Source organism: Xenopus laevis, chromosome 1S (genome assembly GCF_017654675.1).
Source record: "Xenopus laevis strain J_2021 chromosome 1S, Xenopus_laevis_v10.1, whole genome shotgun sequence".
In the NCBI taxonomy this organism is placed as follows: Eukaryota; Metazoa; Chordata; class Amphibia; order Anura; family Pipidae; genus Xenopus; species Xenopus laevis.
In genome coordinates this window covers 168,031,783-168,052,917 of record NC_054372.1, presented here as the reverse complement: position 1 = coordinate 168,052,917, position 21,135 = coordinate 168,031,783, and the positions used below count along the sequence as shown (strand labels likewise).

General features: G+C 40.6%; 1 protein-coding gene across 4 annotated transcripts in view; it reads left to right on the top strand.

The window, feature by feature from the left end:
* The window catches only part of rasa1.S (RAS p21 protein activator (GTPase activating protein) 1 S homeolog), a 61,791-nt gene that overhangs the window by 17,766 nt on the left and 22,890 nt on the right, over positions 1-21,135 (top strand). For all 4 annotated transcript variants that reach the window (XM_041580482.1, XM_041580481.1, XM_041580480.1 and 1 more), the window contains exons 5-15: positions 757-874; positions 2,841-2,872; positions 3,647-3,699; positions 6,201-6,351; positions 7,441-7,519; positions 7,620-7,740; positions 9,085-9,241; positions 10,488-10,575; positions 11,771-11,848; positions 12,174-12,331; positions 13,997-14,073. In XM_041580482.1, coding sequence (XP_041436416.1) covers positions 757-874; positions 2,841-2,872; positions 3,647-3,699; positions 6,201-6,351; positions 7,441-7,519; positions 7,620-7,740; positions 9,085-9,241; positions 10,488-10,575; positions 11,771-11,848; positions 12,174-12,331; positions 13,997-14,073 — 1,112 coding nt within the window. The remainder of the gene's footprint in view (positions 1-756; positions 875-2,840; positions 2,873-3,646; positions 3,700-6,200; positions 6,352-7,440; positions 7,520-7,619; positions 7,741-9,084; positions 9,242-10,487; positions 10,576-11,770; positions 11,849-12,173; positions 12,332-13,996; positions 14,074-21,135) is intronic.

Here is a 21,135-nt window from a genome sequence, read left to right as displayed (position 1 = left end):
AAACAACGTTCCTCTAGGACCATGGTGCTTCACAACACAACATAGATGTACCGGACAACAGACAAAAAGTGCAAGTGCAAAAAATATGCAACTCCTGCAAGACAGGACAGCAAAGTGCAGGGACAGGACATGACAGTGCACACTCAGCAGATGTACTATGTTAAGTAAATAATGCTAAACGTCAGACATGATGGGTGTATCATTGTGACATGACGGTAGCAAGAACATGATAAAGAACATGATAAAGTGCAGATGTGCTCATAGAGAACAACTGTATCCAATGGCTATATTAATTAATATTAATATATTTATTAATATTATAAAACACTCACATATAGAAAGTAATTGAAAAAAAAGTTTTGGAAGGTGAACATCCCCTTTAATTCTACAGTAGATTACTGAAATACCTATTTTCTATATACTTCTTCAGTTATGAAAAAGACTAGAATATTGATAAACAACTTTAAAAAGTGTAAACAACTTTGTGTGTTGCTGACTTAGGCTATGGTATATCTAAGGTCAGGTTCTCTGCAATGTCCTGCCCTTTTATTGGAATTGCTCTTTATTGCTGGTCTTCCTGTTTTACTGTTATACATGCAGGTGTGTATGTATTTGGATATATTAGTGTTGCATATCAAATATTTTATTCCTCTTACTAAAGGCAATGAAATGTTAAGCAGCTCTTTTATGTTTTGTTAGTTTTTTTCAGGACATGCTTAGTACGCAGACTCTAAATTTTAAAATTTTCTCTTGCAGCTTCTTAAAAGGAGACATGTTTATCGTCCATAATGAAATAGAAGATGGATGGTTGTGGGTTACTAATCTACGGACTAATGAGCAAGGGCTTATTGTTGAAGACTTGGTGAAAGAAGTGGTCAGTATGCATTTCGCTTTTTCAAATCATATACAGGTATAAGATCCCTTATCTGGAAACCCAATATCCAGAAAGCTCCGAATTATGACTCCATAGACTCCGTTTTATCCAAATAATCAAAAATTTTAAAAATGATTTCCTTTTTCTCTGTAATAATAAAACAGTAGTTTGTACTTGATCCCAACTTAGATATAATTAATCTGTACAGTGAAATCTCTATTTTAAGTACCCTGATTTTAAGTTTCCCTGCATTTTACATTTTTTATTTGTGGTCCCACCAATTTATTATGCATTTCAATGCGTGCATTTCCCTGATTTTAGGTGGTTTTCCGGATTTTGCATCAAAATTTTGTCCTGATTTTCTGAAAAACTGCTTTTTTTTCCATTAGAAATTTTATTAGTTGTGAAATAAAGAGGTTTAAAATACTAACCAGATGTATATTTTTCCCTGGTTCTGCCTGTAAATGGTCAATTCCAATTAGTCCGCCCCTTATACAGTCCTGCACCAATCACTTATTGCTTTAGGTTGTGTATGTGACTAATAAGGAGGCCCCACATAATGTAAAATTAACACTGCAACGCTTAACCCCTGTTATTAACCAGTAAATATTGCATCCTTTCAGTACTTGAAGAAAAAGTTACTTTAACACATTTCCAGATTTTTCATAATTTTTTCCTGGTTCCCTGTAAAACGTAAATTGAGGGTTCTACTATATCTCCTATTATTGTGCACCCCACTAATGGTACAAACTGCATTAAGTCAACCCATTACATCGTTAATACTATTTTTATAAAAAGTAATCAAACCCTCTTTAAGGGCTCTTACACACGGCCGTTCCGACCTGCGCTCCCCTGCGTTCCGTTTTTTGGCGTTCAGCCGCAGGGGAGCGCAGGAATAGACGCAAGTCATTATTTGAAATGGGGCTGTACTCACTCAGGCGCGTGTAGGCGCCGAACGCAGGAAAAATGCAGCATGTTGCGTCTGAACCTGCGTTCGGCGCCTACACGCGCCTGAGTGAGTACAGCCCCATTTCAAATAATGACTTGCGTCTATTCCTGCGCTCCCCTGCGGCTGAACGCCAAAAAACGGAACGCAGGGGAGCGCAGGTCGGAACGGCCGTGTGTAAGAGCCCTTACAAGGTTTTATCTGTGTTTTAAGGAGCCTAGAAATTTAGTAAAACCAGTAAAGCCATATTGTGTGAAAAATCATTCAGTTTTCTTGAATCCTAACTGAGAAATTTAGATATACTTTCTCGATTCATTCTTCCACGCTTTACATGCTAAGTAAAACCTATTGATGGAATGTTATTAAAATAAGGGAACTTTCAGAGCTATGATCTATAAAAATGTTATAAATAAGAATTATTGCTTTAAAATTAATTAATAAGCACTAGAATTCATAGTTTCATTTAGAAGAGAAGGAAAACTACGTAGGCATTTTATTGCCAATAGATTAGCTGCAATATTGGAAGCTAGAATGTTATATTTATTCTGTAGAATGTTTTACCATACCTGAGTAAAAAGCTCTAGAAGCTCTCTGTTTGTTTAGGGAAGCAGCTGCAATATTAGCTTGGTGTGACATCACTTCCTGCCAGATTCTCTCCCTGCTCTCTTATAGCTCTGGGCTCAGATTACAGCAGAGATGGGGGCGGGAGCAAACTGGGCATGCTCACACCTGGGGCAAGGAGGTTTAAGCTGAAGGCAGGAAGTCTGATACAGAAGCCCATGTGTACACAATAGAAGGAAAGAAATGCAGTGTTTCTTTTGACAGAGGACTCAGAGCAGCATTACTTTGAGGGTTTACTGGTATATTTAGGTGGACCTTTCTGATAAGTCTTACTTAGTTTTAACCTTTCCTTCTCCTTTAAGAATATTAAGAATGTTGTAATAATTTGTCCTATAACAACTGCAAACTGATTGTAATTATTACTGACTGTAAATATTTATCCTTTGGTTTAAATTTTAGGGGAGGGAAGAAGATCCACATGAAGGCAAAATGTAAGTTTTATCTGAAGCCTAACGAACTTAAGAAGTAGGCTAGAAATGTTGTACATTATGTTTTGGGCTTCTGTACAAGCCCAAAGAAGCTTCTTCTCCTTTAATGTAAAAGTTATGTTTGGGCCACCTTCAAGCAGGTGTCAAAGGTTATGCGCAGTTAAGATTCACAATGCAATAAAAGCCTCACGAAGAATTTTTATTCATAAATGCTTTTCTCTTTTCCAATTTTATTACATTTCCCCAAGTGTCCATAACATTATTTGTAAAGTGCTGTATGGACCTGCAGTGCTGTTCAGCATTTAAAAGTACACGCAGGGATATGCCGCTTGTCTCTCAAAACCTTGCTGTTCAAATGCTGCATATGAGTTGTAGACCATACTGGGAAATTGCAGATACAGCTGCTCAACGCAGAGCTTTCTCAAAGCTCACAAATAGACCATCTGTTTATGCAGTAGTCCTAATAATTCTGGTTATAGGAACCCTTTGAGAAAGTTAACGTTAAACTACAATACACAGCTACTGTCTAATTCTGTTTTCTCTTTCACTATACTCTCATCGTTTAAACTTGAATGTGATTATATTTTGTATTTATATTTTATTATTGTATCAACTATTTATCATAGCATAAGTATAAGTTGTACAGAGCTGCGTGCACAAGTAGTGCATTAGAACTAAAAATATTCATTGTTATATAAACTCATTCAGGACGACTACTAACATTCGCTTCTGTTACTGGTTTTTATTTTTATCTTGTCTTTTTTTGTATGTGAAAAGATGGTTCCATGGAAAAATCAGCAAGCAAGAGGCTTATAATCTTCTAATGACAGGTAAAATATGTGTAAATTGTAACTGAGCATCATAGTGTTTGATGGATTTTTAAATGGCATTGCATGGGACATTTGCAAGCATTTTGGTGGTGGTATCTAAGATATTGCATAATAAAAAAAAGTATCATTGCCCAGTAAATGCAATCACAAAAAATTGCATTTCTTTTTTTTTTACATTATTCTGGGAACTATATATCATGCCAATTTTCAGAGATTGTTTAGCATTCACATTAGTCCATTAACCAGTGGTGCCAGGTAACCTGCCAGTAGGTATTTGTCCAAGTCACTGCCACAATAATTTTAAGACACAGCTGTGATTAGCTCATTTGAAAGTAGCTGGGCGTAATGCAATAAGGCAAATGATATGTAATTATATAAAACAGAGAGGATGATACCCTTAATTATTAATTTTTTATTAATTATGAGGTGAGGTCTGATTAGAAAAATCAGTGTGATCAAATATATTAATTTGAAGAGAAAGAGAAAAGCACCCCACTGCTGTCAATACTAGTAATAGGTCTCAAGGTTACTCCAATACTAATTCCACAGACAACCAACTTATGGGAATTCTAACGTTTATTCTATAAAGTGCCAAGTGATAAGGAGTTTATTAGTAAGTGATTAATTCACTGTTTGTATAAATCAGTTGGGGATCCTCTTTTTTAATTAATAGCACACCACTTTATTGAATATAATCAAACTTACTAACTAACTCCTTATCACTTGGCACTTTATAGAATTACTATGTAATTGTCATTCATAATTAATTAAAAGGTATTGTTTACAACATCTGATATATATTTATATATTTAATTTATTGCACTGAGCACTTTAAACTACAATTTTGGGTTAAAGGACAAGGAAAGGCAAACAATACAATCCCATTTGTACTTTCTTTAGTGAAAAAGAAACCTATCTCCAATATACTTTAATTAAAAAATGTGTACCGTTTTTATAAGAAACCTGACTGTATGCAGTGAAATTCTCCCTTCATTTACTGCTGTGAATAGGAATTGTCAGACGGTCCCTAACTGCTGAGCAGGGAAACAATCATACTTATGAACAGCAGGGGGAGCCCCCGCCTTACTTACCAGCCAAGCAGAACTCAAGCAGCTTTGTTTATGACAATCCCTAAGCAGCCCAGACCACACTGAGCATGTGTACTTAGTCTTAGTCTTGTAAAAATTTTAACAAAGTTACAAGATGACAGCCCCCTGTGGCCAACTTTGAAAGCATAAATCATTTTTTTGATTAGACTTTGTGGTGCAGTAAGTTCATGCTTATGTTTAGTATACAAAATACAGCATTTCTAGCCTTATTCTATTTTAGACTTTCCTTGTCCTTTAAGGAGTACCCTGACCTACCAATTGTTAAGGTGGTCAAGGGGGTGCTGTTGCACAATCATAATGTTAGAATTCCCATGAGTTGGTTGTCTGTGGAATTAGTATTGGCATAACCTTGAGACCTATTCTTGGTATTGATAGCAGCGGGGTGCTTTTCTCTTTGAATTAAAATAATATATAATCTCTGGTATATTTGCAAACCATGTCTGAAAACACAAGGCAGATCTTAAAGGAAAACTAAACCCTAAAAATGTCATATTTTACATAATTAACTTCTAGGTCCAGCCTAAAGTTTCAGCTTCTCAATAGCAGCAATGATCCAGGACTTCAAACTTGTCACAGGGGGTCACCATCTTATGCTCTGTGGTCTCTGAGCAGCTGTTGAAGCTAAGCTTAGGGGTCGTTGCAAACTATCAAGCAGAAGATGTGGTTGGCCTGTAATATAAGCTGATGCTAGCTGTGCTGGTTTCTATGTTGCCATGTAGTAATTATCTGTATTAATTAATAATCAGCCTTATATTGTAACATTTCTATTCTATGTGTACTGTATATTGTGAGTGGGTCCCTCTTACACAATTCACCAAACTGGGCTGAGCCAGTGTATATTTATTAAGCTTAGTAAAAAGTGGAGTAAAACATTACCGGGGATGTTGCTCATATCAACCAATCAATTGCCTTTGTTTTCTAATTGTTGAAATCTAAATGCTGATTGGCTGCAATGGGCAACATCACCAGTAATGTTGTACTCCACTTTTTACATAGCATGATAAATAGACCCCTAAGGGTAAGTTACAAGGAGCATATGTAAAATTAATTCGGTTTCTTAATAAAGATGACCTTGCATGCATTACTTAGCCCTACAGTATTACAATATTTGACAAAATGGGTTCGTTGGATAAGGGTGGCATTTATGCATTAGGAGACCCAAGTTCTAAAAGTCAGATTTATTTGCCAAGACGCCTTTAGTAGTGGAGTAGGAGTAGCTCACAATAAAGGCTATTTAGGGTGAGACTTGGTAACAGTGCATACTTGAACATCTAAAACAGAACATAATTCTTCTCCCCAAACTCTGTAAATAGCTTTCTACATGTTGGTGATATTGGTTCACTCTGTTTATGAAGCAAGTACTACAGTATTTAATATTTACTTATTTTTTAGTTGGCGGAATAAGCAGCTTTCTTGTGAGACCATCAGACAACACACCTGGTGATTACTCGCTGTATTTCCGTACCAATGATAATATACAGAGGTTTAAAATATGTCCAACAGCAAACAATCAGTTCATGATGGGAGGCCGGTACTATAACAGGTAAAATGGAATTGTTCTTTATGATACAATTTTCATTACTAATGGCAATATATAAAATAGGGATGCACTGAATCCAGGATCCTAATTTGCATATGTAAATTAGGGGCGGGTAGGGAAATCACAAAAGAAGAATTTTTTCCACTTTTAACTTTCCTGACCCTAATTTGCATATGCAAATTCAGATTCGGTTCAGTGTTCATCCAAATCTTTCACCAAGGATTTGGAGATTCGGACGAATCCCAAATAGTTGATTTGGTGCATCTCTAATATTAAAGTCCATTTAGCTGTTTAACAGTTTACTTTATAATTATTGTAGAACTTTTTCTTCTAATTACTCAAGCCTTTAAGCTACATTGTAGTATACCATTGCTGTTCAGTAGTTAATGCAGGTTTGTTGTCGGGGAATAGCAGTAAATTCATTTCTCTTCTTGTGTTTGCTGGTAAATGGTTTTGTCGTATTCATGCAGTAATTTGTATGTATTAATTTAAACGAAGACATTACTTTTTTATAGGGATGCACCAAATCCACTATTTTGGATGCGGCTGAACCCCCGAATTTTTCACTAAAGATTCGGCCGAATAACGAATCCGAATCCAAATTTGCAAATTAGGGGTGGGAAGGGTAAACATTTTTTACTCCCTTGTTTTGTGACCAAAAGTCATGCTTTTTCCTCCCACCCCTAATTTGCACATGCAAATTCGGATTCGGTTCGGCTGGGCAGAAGGATTCCCGAACCAAATCCTGGATTCAGTGCATCCATACTTTTTTAATAGTTCTGCAAAATCAGAATTCATTTTGTTAAGCTATGGAAGAATGTATACCGAAGGGGGTGCATGTACTAAGCCTTTTGTTACGCTTTTAATTGCTATAACTTTGCTAGTACTGACATTTCAGATCTTCACTTAGAGGATTAATTTTAAAAAATGCTGATTTGTGTTCTAAGTATAATTGGTTTTAATAGTATGTAATCTTTCTAAGTAAAACAGGCTGTCTTGTTGGTTGTTTGGTTGGTTGATTTATTTATTTTTACAGCAGAAAGTTGCTGCAACATAAGGAAATGAAATTGTGTTTTTCTTGTTTTCAAACAGCATCGATGACATTATAGATCATTATCGAAAAGAACAAATTGTTGAAGGTTATTGCCTTAAGCAGCCTGTTCCAGTGCAGGTAAGAGCTATTTTAGGTAGTGCATGTAAACGGAATGCTACTTAAATGAAATACTGAAACAATATTACCATGAGCTATCTTTTTTTTTTATTGTTTTTAGCATCAAGAACAAGTGTTGAATGATTTTTTGGATGGCAAAGAAATCTACAATACAATCAAACGAAGAACAAAGGATACATTTTATAAAAATATAGTCAAAAAAGGCTATCTTCTAAAGAAGAGTGAGTATTTATTATGAATAGGTGGTTATCCATAACGGCCTTTTTTTAATCCTTTGTGCCACATGTATTTCAATATTTTTACTTTTTAATCTTCCCTTTATGTCTTTAGCTTACTCTGTTTATGGGAAATGGGAAAGTTGCAGTTTTTAGTCTGCATGTGTTCAGTCAGTGGGAAGGGGCATGATGGTTTATGTGCTTACAGAGCAATAACACTACCGATATTCTTCTTATGAGGATTTATTTATAAAGCACCAGCATACCACAGTGCTGTACAATTATACATCACAACCCTGCCTAACAATTGAAAAAAAAACAAAAAAACTGAAGGCCAGTTAAGTTATGTACTATGTCATCTAAAAGTCTCAGTCCAATCCCAAAAACTGTATTCAATCTTTTTATATTATGTATAGTTACACAGCATTCTTTTAGAATATTCCAGGGAATGTCTAGTGATATTAATTGGGATGCACCAAATCCAGGATTCGGTTCGGGATTGGGCCAGGATTCGGTTCGGGATTGGGCCAGGATTCAGCCTTTTTCAGCAGGATTCAACCGAATCCTTATGTCTGGCCGAACCCGAATCCTATTTTGCATATGCAAACTAGGGTCGGAGAGGGAAATCTCGTGACTTTTTGTGACAAAATAAGGAAGTAAAAACATTTTCCCCTTCCCACACCTAATTTGCATGTGCTAATTAGGATTCGGTTCGGGGTTCGGCTGAATCCAAAATAGTGGATTTGGTGCATCACTAGATATTACAGTTATTTTTTTCTAATATTCCTTAAGGAGATCAGTGGACTTGAGGTCTGGTGACCAGAGACAAAAGCATGCAAATGGCTTTTGTGTTTGAACACACCTGTAGTTTTTCTGGTAATGTTTTGGGCACAATTTTAGGCTTGTGTATTATGTAAGGCTTCAGACCACAACCAACCAGAGTGGGGCTTAGAATATATTCGTTATTTGATATCTGAAGCTAAGCCCCACTCTTTTAGATTTTTATACATTCACAGGATAAAAACATATTCGGTCAAATTAATATTTTTCATTCTATTAGTCATTTAATTCAGTGATAAATGATCCCATGATGGAGAGAAATGTTACATCGAACATGAAAAGCATAGGGCAGATGTGATTGTAATTATATGGTACTTTTAAATGCTGTGAAACATGCCATCCACATGATTTCTTCTTTTAGGGAAAAAAGGTACAGTGCAATATATGGTATAGATGAAGGAAAATAACCCCATTGTAGCCTGCTTGAAATGCACAAAATATAAAAACTTTGCTTGGGAAAAAAAAAACATCTGTCATATCCTGTTTCACTTTATGCATCTTTTTTTGCAGGCAAAGGAAAAAGATGGAAAAACTTGTATTTTATCCTAGAGGGCAATGATGCTCAACTTATTTTTTTTGAAAGTGAAAAGCGTGCCACAAAGCCCAAAGGATTGATTGATCTGAGTGTATGTTCTGTCTATATAGTTCACGACAGCCTGTTTGGCAGGTGAGAGGATTTGTTAGCACTTTCACTTATGTCAGTTCCAATGAAAAGTCCTGAATTTTGGACAAATAAAATATATGAATCTTTAAATGTCTGACTCAAACAGAGCATTATGGGGGTTATTTATCAAAGGTCGATTTTAAGTGATTTTTTTTTTTTACTCTAATATAGTCGAATGTATTCACAACTCGAATGGGAGGTTATTTATGAAAAAACTCGAACGTCTAATTTGATTGAATAGTCCCGACCCAAAAATTTGAATCAAATTTGAATCCGATTTTAATTGAGTTTCCAAATGTAAGGAAGGCATTTAACATTCAAATGGTTCAACGGACCTCTGCCAGGTTTTAGGTGGTGAATATTCGAATTAGAACTGTTTCCATGGTCAAGGTGAGATAAATCTCACTCGAATTTGCATTTGAGTTGGTGCTTTTAAATTCGATTTTGTGAGTTTTGACACACACAAAAAAATCAGTCAGATGAGTTTATACTACTGTGATACACAAGTATACTACAAGTGATATTTCAATATGAGGATTGAAATATCTATAAGAGCCAAATCTATCAACCAGGAAACCAAATATTAAAGAATAAGGAAAGGCTAAAACTAAGTAAGCTTTATCAGAAATGTCTATATAAATACACCAGTAAACCCTCAAAATAATGCTGCTCTGAGTCATCTGTCAAAAGAAACACTGCATTTCTTTCCTTCTATTGTGTACACATGGGCTTCTTTATCAGACTTCCTGTTTTCAACATAAACCTCCAGGGCTAGAGCTTGAGCATGCTCAGTTTGCTCCCTCCTCCCCACCCTGCTGTAATCTGAGCCCAGAGCTATGAGTGAGCTGGGCGAGACTCAGGCAGGAAGTGATGTCACACCAAGCTAATATGGCAGCTAAACAAAGAGAGAGCTTCTAGAGCTGTTTACTGTAGAGCATTCTGCAGAATAAATATAGTGTTATAGCTTGCACTATTGTGGCTAATCTATTGACAATAAACGGTAGCTTTCCTTATCCTTTAAGCCATGTAAACAGGAGAAGCTTAAAAAAAATTATCCCCTTCTGTGTATTTAAATTATTTATATGTACATTAAATATTAATTAGAATTTTCTCTGTCGTGTTTTCTGCCCTACTGATATAAATTAATTTTTTAAAAATACATGACTGCAAAGGGCTTAACCAGCTTCCACCATGTAAAAAAATAAATGTTGTAAAGAATACATAACTTTTTTTCTTGTCTCATTTAAAGGCCAAACTGCTTTCAGATTGTTGTTCAGCACTTTAGCGAAGATCATTACATATTTTATTTTGCTTGCGAGAATCCAGAACAATCTGAGGTAAGTACACGTTAGCTTATTTTACTACAATAACTATTGGTTATAAATGGTATATAGGGAACTGTTTTTTACTCCCTACACTTCATGCTACTTATAAAGGAACTGTTTAAAGGAACAGTAACACCAAAAAATCAAAGTGTTTTAAGGTAATGAAAATATCATGTACTATTGCCCTGCACTGGTAAAACTGATGTGTTTGCTTCAGAAACACAACTATAGTTTATATAAACAAGCTGCTGTGGAGCAATGGCAGAAATTGAAAAAAAGCTATATGGCACAGGTTAAATAGTGGATAACAGATAACACCATTATGTGCTACAGAGCTTATCTGCTGTGTAACCTGAGCCTTTTCTCCTTTGAATGGCTGCCCCCATTGCTACACAGCAGCTTATCTATATAAACTATAGTAGTGTTTTTGAAGCAAACACAGCAGTTTTACCAGTGCAGGGCAACATTTTTATTATTTAAACACTTTAATTTGATATTCGTTGATATTCGTAAGGAGATTGCAAAGAAATGTGTTTTCTAAATTGTGAGCCATCAACAACAAAAAATTGAGAATGTTTTAAAAGTAAAAAATCTTTGTTAGGACATACATTAATTAGCCTAACGCTTTTCGTGCCAAGGTGGGTACTTACTCATAGCCTATGAATAAGTGCCCACCTCGGCAGGAAAAGTCCTAATAAAGATTTTTTTACTTTTAAAAAATACTTGGGCTACTTTTTCACTAATCATTCTCGATTTTTTTGTTTTGGATTTGCTTTACCAAATGATGTATAACACTTGGACTGGGGATTTTCTGGGACATGACAACTGTATATCATTTTGGACTTAACTGAGGAATAGTTTTTCTTTGACTTTAATTGGATTTATGACCATTGCTTTAAGGTAGAACTACACACCATGGTAATGTAATATCCATCCATTTAACCTGCCTCTATTTGGGGTGCGGGGAGGGAAGGGAACTGAATTACCCAGATGAAACCCTTGCAGACACATGGCAGATCTGTTCTGCTGCCCATTGCATTACATTTCCATAAAGCCTTTCTATATAAATTGTATTGACTTTGTATGCACTTTTTTTGTACTTATGTTATACTGCACAGTATAGTTAATTCCATTAGTCAAGAACACTTCAACTTTCATTTCAGTCTTCTGTTAGGAATAAAATAGTTGTTTCCACATTTTGTAATAGGACTGGATGAGAAGCCTTCAGGCCTTTTGCTGTGTACGGAAAGTAACACAGTCCCCATCAAATAAGCGTCTGCGCCAGGTTAGTGTGAGTGGTTTGCTAGAGGTTCATTTTATATTTGTAGATCACATGTTTTTGTTGCAGTAGTCGGGTGTAAATGTAGCAGTTTGTAGCAGCAGTATATGCCATGCTAATTACATCTAGGATTCTATATTAATTGCATAGACAACATTACTCTACAAGTGATTGTGTTAATAATCCCTGAAATAGACCCTCTGTTGTTTGTCCTAGTATAATTAAATTGTGAACCGTCATTATATTATAATAAGCTGTAGTATGTGTGTTTTTATGTGTGTTTGTGTTTTTTTTTTAAGATATCACAATATGTCTTTTTTTCCCCCTTCAGGTCAGCAGTCTTAATTTACATATTGAAGAAGCCCATAAGCTCCCAAATAAACATTTTACTAGTCCTTATTGTAATATCCACCTTAACAGTGTGCAGGTAGCAAAAACACATGCCCGTGAAGGTCAGAATCCTGTTTGGTCGGAAGAATTTTTCTTTGAGTAAGTCTGAAGTTTTTGTTATTTTTGTTTGTAGTGTAAAGCTGTAGTTTGATTAATATGTTTTTTACCTTTTAATATACATAATGCTTATGAAATATAAAGAGCAATGATGCGAAAATGTTGCAATTTGTATCATACTAATAGTTAAAGTGATACTGACATGTTCCTATAAAAATAGGAACGTGTTGGTATCCATAAAAAGAAACTGCAAGTGAAATATAATCCGCTAAAAGATCCCCAAAGCCGCCCCCAGCACCGCGAAGGCAAACCTTAGTAATGGCGACCCTCCGACACCATTAAATCATCTTCCTGAGTTCTTTCAGTCATGCTGGGCTGGGGGCAGTTTAATCCCCCATAGGCTGGAGTCCTGTTTAGCCTATGGAGGGATCTCACCGCCCCCAGCATGACTGAAAGAACTCAGGAAGATGATTTAATGGTACTGCATTCCAGACTCCACTGCGCATGCGATACCTTCTCATCCTTCTTCATCCCGCGGGTCACTGCTGATGAAGTTGAGTTATCAGCGAAACGCGTATGGCGGCATAGGTGGACGGTGGAGACTCTAGCTCCCACTCTCTCACCTGGGGGAATATTGGAAGGGAGGTTATGGGCACTCTGTGCGGTTTTTATCTATATGTGGTTTTAAGGACATGGTCCGGCACTGCTTTAAGTGTGTAAAGCAGCGTGTCTGTAGGTGAATGGACAAATAGTTTTATTTAAACACTAAGTAAAAGTTAAGTTTTAGATACACTGTTGCAATCACTATCTGAACTGGCCAGCCGGTGGCACATTGTGGAAGTGTATTTAGCATACATTGTACTCTAATTTGTTGCAAGTCTGTAAATAGTACATTAGTATTTCTGATCTGCGGATAGTAGATTGGCCTAGTAAATTGTTGTGCTCCTTTTGGTTTATTACAATTTTAAATTGTCTCAATATCACTCTCTACATCATACTAAAAGTTCATGTAAAGGTGTACAACCCCTTTAAGTAATGGAAACGGACTCTGAAACTAGGGAGCAGACTTTACTTTTAGCTAGAGGCTGTGTTTTAGTCTCCTCCTTGTGTCTAGACAAGCAGGACATATGGTAAGATGCTGACCCTTATAGCAGTCAGTACAATTGCCCTATGATCTAGAAAACACATGCTGTTCAACCTCTCTACCTTGTGTTGCCACATGCCGTAAAAATAGGGTCTTTTTTTTTATAACAGAATTTAAATTATGCAAACTTGTCTCCAAACATTGGTTTCCACAACATTGCCATGTTAAGACAAGTTGAAATTAGGGATGCACCAAATCCACTATTTGGGATTTGGCCGAATCCCTGAATTCTTGGTGAAAGATTCGGCCGAATACCGAACCGAATCCAAATCCTAATTTTCATATGCAAATTAGATGCAGGAAAGGAAAAAGTGGAGAAAATTCTTCTTTTGTGACGAAAAATCACGTTATGTGCCCACTCGCCCCTAATTTGCATATGCAAATTAGGATTCGGTTCCGCCAGGCACAAGGATTCGGCCGAATCCGAACCATCCCTAGTTTAAATGCTATGCTAGGTACATGCAAAGTAAAGTTATTTTACTTAAAATAATGTATGAATTTAAATGTAACGTTTGTGGTTAGAAAACGGTATTTAAATTGTATGGTCTTTTTTTTTCTTCTAGTGACCTGTCACCAGATATTAACAGATTTGAGATAAATTTAAGCAACAAGACAAAGAAAAGCAAAGACCCTGACATATGTAAGTTTTCTGTTTTCCATATTTTGTATTCATAGGATTTATAAAACCACCTAAGGTCATGGACACACAGGCTGAAGGCCATGGCTATTGCCTGATTTTTATTTTTGCAAGCTGAGAGAAGCAGATCTGCTCGGTGCCCCTGCTCCATTGATTTGAATCTGAGCAGCCTGTGTGGGTGGTCACACAAAATGGAGCTGAAATCAGGTCAACTGGAGATGCCTCCTTTCGCATATTTGGACTGATCTTAGCTGCAGCTCCACTGTGTGTGACTGCACACAAAGGCTGATCGGATTCAAATCAATGGAGCAAGGTCACTGAGCAGATCTGCTTCTCTCAGCCTGCAAAAATATGCAGACTGACAACAGCCAGAGCCATCAGCCTGTGTGCCTATAGCCTAAAGATGCACATCTTAAAAATAACATACCTGTTGTAGCAGATTGTTGAAAGTGTTGCATTTTCTCTTGCCTAATTGGGGGACACAGGCACCATGGGGATGAAGATCCTGCAGCTTGGAAAAGGACACTAACTTGTTAACTTTTGACTCCTCCTCCTGCTCTGGGCTTCATCCCCTGCCTCCTCCTATACCCAGTTTCTTTTAGTGTCCTCAGAGGAGAAGACACAGAAAAACTTGTGGCTGGAGCAATTGATCTAGGACCACGGTTATGATCATGCCACAGATGGGGGCCATTGATCTTTTTCACGCGCCCCCCCAGCTGTTTTAGGTTCCAACCTAAAAAAGATCCTGTGCCCAACAGCCTTTCCGCTCTACGGAGGTCTGCAGGCTAGCTCCCCTCATTCCCTGTGACTGCGTTTCCACTCTACGGAGGTCTGAACCAGTCTTGCTATTCACATTAATTTTTTATTGTTTCTTTGTGTTTAGCAAGATATATATATTTTTTTATATCTACAGGGATTTCCAACTTCCATGGGCACTCAACGGCTGGATGGACTGGGTGAGTATATCTATGTCACCTGTGTCCGCCTCTCCCCCCTCCTAAGGGCCCAACTCACAACTCTCAGGCGCGCTCCCTAAGTCACACAGCGTTCGTCGCTCAGCGCAACTCTCAGGCGCGCACTTCCGGTTCTCTCTGTCTCCTGGGCGCCATGCGGCGGTGATACGCATATGGTCACTGGCGCCAAAACGAGCGGAACTACGCACTTCCGGTTGTTCGCTTCGCAGCCGGCAACCTCCTGTGCACTTCAGCTCTCCCGCGACTGCTCTCCTGGTTCGCCCACATCAGAGAGACACCGGACCCCTCACTTTGAGAGACAACCTTTCAGGCGAGTACTCGATACCACTGCTCCTATGCGCATTAGGCTGCCTGTATTTTTTTATGCTGACATGTGTGACTTAGGGAGCTGGGAATAATCGATATTTCCCCTCTCTATTGCAGGCTCTATCCCAAGGCCCTGCGCCAGATTATCCCCTGCCCCTCCTTTTATCTTTATATAAGGAGTTTTCAGGCTGTATTGCCACTACGATATGGCAGACAAAACAGAGGAGCCCAGGACCTCAAAGTCCTCAGCACCTTCTCGCAAGGCTGCACAAGTGTCTTACCTTGCATGTGCAGTGTGCAACACCAAATTTCAGAGTGTTTCGTCTGAATCTGTGTGCGCAGCGTGTAGACACCCTCCCTCTCCACCTGTCGCAAACACAGCCAGCACTGCCAGCACTTCAGACACCGATTTGGTCCGTGCTCTCTCTATCTCACTTGCTGGACTACAAAATTTATCCCGCATTCCTGAGACTTTAGACAAGGTTCTAGAAAGACTGTCTAATCCTACAAGGTCACAGGACAATAGACCTACTGCCTCTAAACGATCCATTATCTCGCCCCCAGATTCCCCTGGGGAACAGTTTAGCCCCTCTGATGAGGAGGGACAAATTCCTTCGGGCGACGATTCAGAGGATCAGCCTGACCCAGATCAGGACACTCCCAGAACCCAAAGGGAGGTAGAGGGACTTATACAGGCAGTACTGACAACGCTCAATATCGAAGACACAAATTCGACTGTAGAGCCAGCCAAGAACATCTTTAAGAGGCAAAAGAAAGCCACCTACATCTTCCCAGCATATGAGAAATTAGAGGAAATTGTCAAATCTCAATGGAAAACCCCTGATCACAGAGTGCAAATCTCCAGGCGTTTTTCCCAAACCTATCCTTTCCCACAAGATTGCATTGATCTCTGGTCATCCCCTCCGGCGGTTGACCCGCCAGTTTCCAGACTTTCCAAGGCCACCACTATTCCTGTGGCAGACGCAGCGTCATTCAAGGATCCAATTGACAAGCGTCTAGAGGGATTCTGCAAGGCAACCTTTACAGCTTCCGGTATGGCTTTCAGACCAATATTTGCTATAGCCTGGGTAGCCAAGGCTATGGAAGTTTGGGTTGAACAGACAGCACAACTTATTGGGTCCGATGACCCCTCTACCGACGCCCTCTTATCACAAATAGCAGACGCCACTTCCTATATCTGTGACGCTTCACTAGATGCTGCTAAACTGGTGGCTAAGGCATCAGCTCAATCCATAGCCGCCCGAAGATTCCTTTGGTTGAAGTCATGGTCAGCTGATTTGACATCCAAGAGATCACTCGTTAGCCTCCCCTTCCTGGGCAAACAGCTCTTTGGGGCCGAGTTAGACAAGATCATCTCACAAGCCACTGGCGGTAAGAGTACCTTGCTCCCTCAAACTAGAGCGAAGAGAGCAACTTTCAAGAGAAGACCGTTTTTTCGGCCCTTTCGCCAGGGACAGCGGACGAAGTCTCAAGCGGACAAGTCCACCTCTAATTTTCGCCAACGCTACCAGCACAAGCAAGGAGCCCACTGGTCGTCTTCAAAGGGACAGGCCAAGCCCTCCCAGGACAAATCCGCCACAGCATGAAGGCGTACCCACCCTCGGAGGGACCCCTCTGGGCGGCCGTCTAATGTCCTTTCGAGAGGTGTGGAAAGACCAAATACGGGACCTCTGGGTCATTCAAGTAGTGTCTCAGGGTCTCCTCATAGACTTTGTTCATCGTCCTCCCCGCAGATTTTTCATATCCCGACTGCCCCTCGATGTTCCCAGAAGGCAAAAGTTCCTCTCAGTAATCCAAAACCTCTGTTCAGCAGGAACTATTCAGCCAGTGCCTCCAGGGGAAAGAGGATGGGGATACTATTCCAACCTTTTTATGGTCCCCAAAAAGGACGGTTCCCTGAGACCGGTTTTGGACTTAAAGGACCTCAACCCCTTTGTGAGAAAGCTCCATTTCAAAATGGAATCCATACAGTCGGTCCTAGCATCCATGGAGGAAAACGAATTCATGTCAGTCATAGACGTCAAGGACGCCTACCTCCACATCCCGATTCACCCGAATCATCACAGATTCCTCAGGTTTTATGTCAACGGCTCTCATTGGCAGTTCGTGGCGCTGCCATTCGGTCTATCGTCCGCTCCCAGGACCTTCACCAAGGTGATGGCAGCAGCACTAGAACAGCTCAGGATCAGGGGCATCACAGTTATTCCCTACCTGGACGACCTCCTGGTCAAGGGTCCGTCTGCGGCGATTGCCCAGTCACACACTTCTCAGACACTCAAGGCTCTGGAGACTCTGGGTTGGGTCATCAACTACAAGAAGTCACATCTCTGCCCGACTCAGACCATAGAATACCTGGGGCTGATTCTAGACTCCCAACGAGCGACGGTCTTCCTTCCACAGGAGAAAGCCAAAGTCTTACGGTCGCGCATACAGACTCTCAGATCAATCACCCCGGTCCCTCTTCGCACGGCCATGCGAACACTGGGTACAATGGTCGCCTCATTCCCGGCCATCCCATATGCCCAATTCCACACCAGGCCTCTCCAACACCTGATTCTCAGGCATCAACGGAGGGATCGACGGCACTTGGACCGCCTGATCGTGATCCCGGTGCAGGTTCAGAAGTCCCTTCTCTGGTGGACCCACCCTCTCCGTTTCACGCAGGGAAGGCCCTTCCCCAACCACACTTGGACGGTGGTCACGACAGACGCAAGCCTAACAGGGTGGGGCGGAGTTCTAGGCCAAAGAACAGCCCAGGGCTGTTGGAGCCAAGAGGAGAGACTTCTCCAGATCAACTTATTGGAACTAAGAGCCATCCTGTACTCACTGCAACAATTCTCGCCATTCCTTCGGGGCAAGGCAGTGAGGATTCAGTCGGACAACGTGACCGCTGTGGCCTACGTGAACCACCAAGGGGGCACTCGCAGTCCCGCGTCCTTACTGGAGGCAGCCAAGATTCTGACTTGGGCAGAAGACAACATTCCAGAGCTCTCCGCGGTACACATACCAGGGGTCGACAACTGGCTCGCAGACTACCTGAGCAGGGAAACTCTGGACCAGGGCGAGTGGAGTCTCAACCAGGAGGTTTTCCAACTGATCGTGGACAGGTGGGGTCTTCCAGAGGTGGATCTCATGGCATCCAGATGCAACCGGAAGGTTCAGAGCTTCGTTGCCAGAAGCGTAGACCCGTTAGCTTTCGCGGTAGACGCTCTGGTAATTCCATGGAACTTCGCCATGGCCTACGCATTCCCTCCACTAGCTCTTCTTCCGAGACTCATCAAGAAGATAAAGAGAGAGGGAACTCGGACCATCCTTGTGGCACCCTACTGGCCAAGACGGGCTTGGTTCGCCGACGTGGTGGACCTGGCCATCGACGTCCCATTTCATCTCCCGGCAAGAGAGGACCTGCTAACACCCGTCAAACACCCGAATTCTCATCGCTGGGCTTTAACGGCGTGGCTCTTGAAACCTTAGTCCTTCGAAGATCGGGGGTCCCCACGGCAGCCATTCCAACCTTGCTTCGGGCACGTAAGCCAGTATCCGCGAAGGTCTATCATAGAGTATGGAGAACCTTCATCGGCTGGTGCGAACAAGGAGACGTAGATCCACAGAGGGCCTCTGAGAGTGACATTCTTTCCTTCCTCCAAGATGGGCTCAACAAGGGCTTGGTGCTGAGCTCTCTGAAGGTGCAGGTGTCGGCCCTTTCCATTCTCTTCCAGAAAAGATTTGCCTTACGGAGCCATATCAAGACTTTTTTACAAGGAGCGACTAGAATCGTGCCTCCCTATCGATGTCCAGTTCCCCCATGGGATCTCAATTTGGTTCTCTCCGTCCTTCAGGGGGACCCTTACGAACCTATTGCAGTCATTCCGCTAGCCACACTTACCGAAAAGGTTGTTTTCCTACTGGCAATCACGTCTGCACGTAGAGTTTCGGAACTGGCTGCACTCTCTTGCAGGTCCCCGTTCACCATCATCCACAAGGACAAGGTCGTTCTTCGACCCACGCCTGACTTCCTCCCCAAGGTTGTCTCAGAGTTTCACCTCAACCAGGACTTGATAGTTCCTTCGCTGTGTCCGGAGCCCCGGAACCCCTTGGAGACCAAGCTAAACAAGTTGGATGTGGTTCGAGCAATCAAGGCATACTTAGATGCAACACAAGGGATGAGGAGGTCAGACTCTCTTTTTGTTCTCCCGAGTGGCCCCAAGAGGGGCACGAAAGCTTCCAAGGCAACGATAGCTAAGTGGATCAGATCCACCATCATCAGAGCATACTCCGTGAAGGGCAAGGAGCCTCCACTTCAAGTTAGAGCTCACTCAACGTGAGCCTTGAGCACGTCTTGGGCAATTCGTCATCAAGCGTCTGTTGAGCAAGTCTGCAGAGCAGCTACATGGGCATCTCCGCATACCTTCACGCGCTTCTATAGGCTGCACACACAGGCCTCAGCCGAAGCCAGCTTCGGGAGGAAGGTGTTACAGGCTGTCATTACCTGATCATCTTTGGGGTTACAGTGTCCCGCCCTCAGGGGTTGCTTTGGGACATCCCCATGGTGCCTGTGTCCCCCAATTAGGCAAGAGAAAGAGAGATTTTTGTACTTACCATTAAATCTTTTTCTCTTGTCCTATATTGGGGGACACAGGCCTTCCCGCCCTGCTGTTTACTACTGTGCAATGTATTGCGTTTGTGTATAGTTACTCCGTTTTGGGAGTCCTTGTTTTGAGGGTTCTGAGGGGGTTGAGGACTCCTTCTCTGTTTTGGGTTGCTTATCTTATACTCCTCTTCGGTTGAAACTGAATATAGGAGGAGGAGGCAGGGGATGAAGCCCAGAGCAGGAGGAGGAGTCAAAAGTTAACAAGTTAGTGTCCTTTTCCAAGCTGCAGGATCTTCATCCCCATGGTGCCTGTGTCCCCCAATATAGGACAAGAGAAAAAGATTTAACGGTAAGTACAAAAATCTCTCTTTTTCTGATTTATTGGTAAATGACTTACATGGATAGATTGTTAAAGGAACAGTTCAGTATAAAAATAAAAACTGGGTAAATAGACAGGCTGTGCAAAATAAAAAATATTGCTAATATAGTCATGCAAAATTGTAATGTATAAAGGCTGGAGTGACTGGATGTCTAACATAATAGCCAGAACACTATTTCCTGCTTTTCAGCTCTCTAACTCTGGATTAGTCAGCCACTTGAAGGGTGGCCACATGGGACATTACTGTTCACTGAGTTTGCAATTGATGCTCAGCATTCAGCTCAGAATCAAAAGCAACAGTTATGACCCATGTGCCCCCACCCCTCAAGTCACTGATTGGTTACTGCCTGGTAACCAATCAGTGGAAACCAAGAGAACTGCAAAGCAGGAAGTAGTGTTCTGGCTATTATGTTAGACATAGAGTCACTCCAGCCATTATACATTACATTTTTGTCTAACTAACTAAATCAGAAACATTTTTTATTTTGCACAGCCTGTCCGTTTACCCAGTTTTATTTATCTATTTACCTAGTTTTTGTTTTTATACTGAACAATTCCTTTTTAGACAGTATAACAAATTTAGAGCAGTGGCTCCCAAAATATGGGTTTGGCCCCCCTGGGGGTGCATGAAATTATAAGTAGTCCATCTACCATACTAAGCAAATACATTTTAATTATCAAAAACTATTTCCATTATCTCTGTTATAATGAAACATTACCTTGCACTTGATCTAAGCTGCTTAAATCTATATTGGTGGAAAAAGAAGCCTATTGTGTTTATTTAACATTTAAAT